The sequence below is a fragment of the Rhinolophus ferrumequinum genome, chromosome 20 (assembly GCF_004115265.2).
Source record: "Rhinolophus ferrumequinum isolate MPI-CBG mRhiFer1 chromosome 20, mRhiFer1_v1.p, whole genome shotgun sequence".
NCBI lineage: Eukaryota > Metazoa > Chordata > Mammalia > Chiroptera > Rhinolophidae > Rhinolophus > Rhinolophus ferrumequinum.
Genome location: NC_046303.1, coordinates 49,727,398 through 49,728,586, shown reverse-complemented (window position 1 = coordinate 49,728,586; position 1,189 = coordinate 49,727,398). Strand labels below are relative to the sequence as shown.

The 1,189-nt window shown below is 34.4% G+C and overlaps 1 protein-coding gene across 1 annotated transcript; it reads left to right on the top strand.

Moving 5' to 3' along the window:
* Nucleotides 1-724: 724 nt before the first annotated feature.
* LOC117012530 (DNA-directed RNA polymerases I, II, and III subunit RPABC4-like) lies at nucleotides 725-901 on the top strand. Its single transcript, XM_033088891.1, has one exon. It carries the CDS (start codon nucleotides 725-727, stop codon nucleotides 899-901), a length of 177 nt encoding a protein of 58 aa, XP_032944782.1.
* Nucleotides 902-1,189: the final 288 nt, after the last annotated feature.

Below are 1,189 nucleotides of genomic sequence, written 5' to 3'. Positions count from 1 at the left end.
AAAAAGAATGAAATCTTACAATTTGTGACACCATGGATGGACCTAGAGGGTATTATGCTAAGTGAAATAAGTCAGGCTGAGAAAGACAAATACTATATGATCTCACTGATGTGTGGAATATAAAGAACAAAATAAATGAACAAACAAAACAGAAACAAACCCATAGGTACAGGGAACAAACTGATGGTTATCAGATGAGAGAGGCATTGGGGGCCTGGGTGAGAAAAGTGAAGGGGATTAAGTACAAATTGGTAGTTACAAAATAGTCTCGGGGATTTATTGAATAAACTGTCTTACCCCAATGTAAATTCTTGCCTCCTTTGTCATAGGTTAATTGACCATGTAGGCATGGGTTTATTTCTAGGCTGTCGATTCTTTTCCATTGATCAATGTCTCTGTTTTCATGCCAATATTATGCTGTTTTGATTATGATGGCCTATTTTGATATCAGGCAGCATGATACCTCCATGGGGATGTCAGGTATAGGATAGTGAATATAGTAATATTGTAATAACTATGTACAGTGTCAGATGGGTAATACACTTATTGGGGTCATCACTTTGTCAGGAATATAAATGTCTAATCACTATGTTGTTTTGTACACCTGAAACTAATTTTAAAAAATAATTTTAAAAAAAATAAAGAGAGAGAGAGAGAGAGACAACTATGAGCTGCAATCCGGAAGGGCAGAGTGCGACAAGTTTCTCCATGCTAAGGACTAACAATGAACACCCAGAAGGAAGTTCAACCCCCAAAACAGCAGCCAATGATATATATCTGTGGAGAATGTCACACAGAAAATGAAATAAAATCCAGAGATCCAATCAGATACAGAAAATATGGATACAGAATAATGTACAAGAAAAGGACTAAAAGATTGGTGGTTTTTGATACTCAGTGAACAAGGAATTCAGAGGGATATCTTTGTATTTGGATTTGCTGTTAATATTGTACAGCTTTTGATTGGTGTCATTACCTTTATGAATACAACTATATACACATGATTTCATTTTTAAAACCATATTGCATTTAGGTATCTATTGATAGATTAAAGACATTATTTTTTGTTCAATTAAAAAGAAATAGGCACTCTACTACACTGACGGTTAGAATATAGAGTGTCAAAATACCTGTGAAACCCATTTGGCCATATCAGTAAAAATTAAAATCTTTATATCCTTACAACCAG